Genomic DNA, 3830 nt, shown 5'->3' with positions numbered 1-3830 from the left:
TCCCATGTGCAGGTTTTTCATGTGGACTGTTTCGAAGTGTGCTCCGATCACGTCTAATTTGTCTCGGGGATTTGTGATTTGGACTTTGTTGTTTGTGTCTGTTGGCAATTGGTTAATATCGAGATTGGCCTTTCTGAGGAGGTTTGTATCTGTGGAGGGAATTTTGAGCGTCTCAATTTCGGTGTTGTCTTTTGTTCTGAAAAGGCTGTTTAAGGAGGGAAACATTTCGCGCGGTTTGTGCACTGAGATTTTAGCTATTCTGTTTTTCCAGTGGTTGCTCACGGTTTCTTGGAACGTTTTCCTGATTTCGTATCTAATTTGAGCTAATGCTTTTTTTAGCGTAACTATTAATGGGTCGTTTGCTGCGGTATAATTCTGTATCCGTGACAGTCTGTTTAATTGTGTGATTAAGTGGCTTTTTTGTTTGCGGAGATTTTTTATTTTTGGGGTTATGTATTTATCCGTTGAATTGAAATTGTTGTCTATTCGTGGTACCGTATTGTCTATTGCGTTGAGTATGTTTGTGTTGAGTATTTCTATGTAGTTGTCTATTTCGCTAGTCGTGAGGTTTCTGTCTTTTGCTATGTTAGTTTCGTCATTTTCGATTAGGAAAGATTTGTATTTAGTCCAGTCGGCTTTATTAAAGTTATATTTTATGTTTGGGATTGATTCTTCGAAAACAAAAGACCCGGTCGAAGGAATGGATATTGTCATTAGTGAGGCTCTATGGTCGCTGTCGTATTGGAAGGAACTGAGGTGGTTGTGAATGAGGGTGTCGTGGAATTTTATTCTGTTGTCGGCTATGCAGAGGTCAATGAACGCTCCGCTTTTAGGATATGATGGGACTGCTGTTCTGTAAAGGGATGTTCTATATGTGATTTCATTTTCGAGAAGCCATTTGTTCAATGATATTCCCCGACTATTGTTAATTGTATTGCCCCATGCCTGGTGTTTAGCATTTAAGTCTCCGGCCAATAAATAATAGTTGCCGGATTTATACAGTTCCAGGGCGTTAAATAACGACCTGAATTCCATCATGAATTCTTTTCTGCAGTTGCTGGTTGCATATCCTGCGATTATGTATAATTTGCAATTATTTTGAAATTTAATTTCTAAAACTGTAGACTCGAAACTTACGCTATTCGTGACACAGGTTGGCTGGACGTTCTTAAATTTAATGTCCTTACGAATTAGTATTCCCGTGCCGCCCGCTTGTTTAGAGTTTAATCTATCTCTTCTTATGAATTGATAGTCTTTAAAAGTGATTTTGTGGATCGGGTTTAGTTTTGTTTCGGAGAGCAAAACTAAATCCGGTTTGTGTCTGTCTAGACAATCCAGGAGTGTGACTCTTCTTTCGTTAGTTATTATTGAGTTTACGTTGATTTGAATTATTCTAAGCTCGCTAATTAGCAGTTCATTGGCTTTACTTCTACTTGTTCCCGGTGCGGTGAATTTTATATGCTGATTTCTAGTGCATCTGCTATGATATTAATCCTATTTCTATTTGCTGCAATGCTTTCTGCTAGTTGAGAGATTTGTGAATTGATCGTGACTGTGATGATGTTTTTAATTTCCTCTAATAGCGGTGTGTGAGGTGTAGTGTTAGTGTTCGGTTGAGCTCGCGGTTGAGGAGGTTGTTGATATGAGTTTGTATGCGTGTTGGTGTTTGAAACTATTGCACTGAATGATACATTCGGTCTTACTAATTTATTGACTAATTTCTCTTTGTTTTCTTTTGCTAATTTCATTTGTTGCTTTTTATCCTCGATTTTTTGTTTGATTTCAACTAGCTTCGGGCATCCTCTGTAAGAGGCTGGATGTCCGAATTGTTTACAGTTTGCGCAATAGGGTTGAGCATCTGTCATACTGGTGCGCGGGCACTCTCCTGGATTGTGCGGATCGTTGCACTTTACACATCTGTATTTTAAATTGCAGTTAAATGCCACGTGGCCAATTCGTTGGCACCTCTTACACTGGATGCGATCTCTTTTGATTAACTTTTCCCACGATACTAATGAGTGTAGCAATGTTTTTATTTGTGTTAGATTATCGACTTTGCTTTCTTGTGAGATTTGAACTAAGTATATTGGGAGATTTCGGCCCTCTTTAATTGATCTCTGGGTTGTGAACTTTTTAACGAATTTGAATACTACGTTATCGATGTTTTTGCTTTTTAAGTGTTCCAGTACAGTGTCCGGGTCAAATTCTCCTTCTAAGTTCTTTAGAAGGATCGTCGTCACCTTATCCTGTTTTGGAGTGTAGGTAAAAAATTCCTTTTTGTTTGTTTTTAAACTATTGCAGGCTAATTTGAACGATTCTGCATTGTCCATGTGTAAGATGTGTTTTTCGCTATTTATTCTTTTTGTGTGAAAATTGTTTGATATTTTGCTAATTAACTCAATCGTTCCTTTGCATGTGTTACCGTATACTACTATTGGTGGGGGTTTGGTGCTTGGATTAGATTGTTTGGGTACATCCCTCTCGTTTCCAAATTTGGGCTTTTTGCGTGGAGCTGCTTGTACTGTCGTGGATGTCGTCGGGGGGTCCTCATTTGTTTTAGCAGGTACCGCGTTAGGGGTGTTCTTCCTCTTGGGTCGCGTAACGGTCGACCACTCCTACGATGTCGGTGCGGGCTTATCCTTGGGGATTTCCGCTGGCTCCATTTCTACCTCAGGTAGATTTTCGTCGACGTCGTTGGCTTGCTTCCTTTTCTTTTGCCTTTCCTCTTCTAACTGTTTCGATAGATTTGCTATCGTTTCGTTCAGATTCATTATTATTTTTATTAATTCCTCGTAAGAAGGTTTTGGTGATTCCTCTTGTGTCGAGGACTGCGCGGGTTTAGTCTTCGTTGACTTCATGATGGCTGTGATTCTTCTCCTGTTTGGTTTTTCCGATGAGTTATATTTGGTTTTGGATTTAGTCTTTTGACTGTGTTTTTTCCAGTCAATACTTTTGTGACATGGGCTAGCAATCCTGCGTTTTCTTCCTTTAATAAATTTTTTTGTTTTATTATTTTTATTAATTCTGTCGCTTTAACATTTTCTCCGAGGGTCTCCGTATTTACCGGAGGCGCATCGTTTGGGGATGACTCCCCTTGCGAGTTTATGCTGTTTTCTATGGTGAGATTTTGCGATAATTTGCAGACTGAATATTAACTATTAAAGTTAATATAATTATGTGTCACTGTTTGTTTCGCGACACTTCTGTTCGATGTACTTCACTTGAGGCACAGATCCTGGGTTAATTGCACTCGACTTAACGCAGGTAGGTAGCGAGGGTCGCTTAGGACACGTCCGACTCCTACGAAGGTTGAGGAGCAACTGAGATACTAACTACTATACTAACGAGGATTTGGTGTCAATTGTTTTTTGTTTATTTGTATTTCTGGTACATTGTTGTTAAGTGGTTAGTGTTGTAACCACCAGTACTTCTTTTTGTTACGTCGGTGTGTGTCTTTCTTATCTATTTTTGAGAGTTGTAGTTGAGTCGTGTGTTTGTGTCGTTGTCATTTATGTCCGTTGAGTAGAGAATCTTTTTGTTGTCTGCTTTGCGTGTGGTGTGGTAGATGAGTGGTGTATTGTCTTTGTCCTGTATGTATCCTTGACTGTCGAGGTGTGTGAATGCTTCTGGTGGGATGTATCCTGTGTGTCGTGTCTTTTCGTGGTATTGTGGGTTGGGGTATGTGGAGCTGTATATGAGACTATTGTTTGTTACGTTTCTGATGTTTGCCCAGTGGTTTCTTATGAGTTTTAGTATGTGTAAGTCTATTCTGGTTATGTTGGCGTATTCGTATAGTTTGTGGTTGCTGATTAGTTTTGTGTAGTTTGATT

At 39.3% G+C, this 3830-nt stretch overlaps 1 protein-coding gene across 1 annotated transcript; it reads right to left on the bottom strand.

Moving 5' to 3' along the window:
• Positions 1–1454: 1454 nt before the first annotated feature.
• Positions 1455–2858, bottom strand: LOC108578065 (nucleic-acid-binding protein from mobile element jockey-like). Its single transcript, XM_017941320.1, has 3 exons — positions 2670–2858; positions 2423–2615; positions 1455–2317 (listed from the first exon to the last, which is right to left on the bottom strand). The coding sequence occupies exons 1-3, from the start codon at positions 2856–2858 to the stop codon at positions 1455–1457; spliced, it is 1245 nt and encodes a 414-aa protein (XP_017796809.1).
• Positions 2859–3830: the final 972 nt, after the last annotated feature.

Source organism: Habropoda laboriosa, unplaced genomic scaffold, assembly GCF_001263275.1.
Source record: "Habropoda laboriosa isolate 0110345459 unplaced genomic scaffold, ASM126327v1 scaffold1122, whole genome shotgun sequence".
In the NCBI taxonomy this organism is placed as follows: Eukaryota; Metazoa; Arthropoda; class Insecta; order Hymenoptera; family Apidae; genus Habropoda; species Habropoda laboriosa.
The sequence above is the reverse complement of the archived record's forward strand: the minus strand, read 5'-3'. Positions and strand labels throughout refer to the sequence as shown.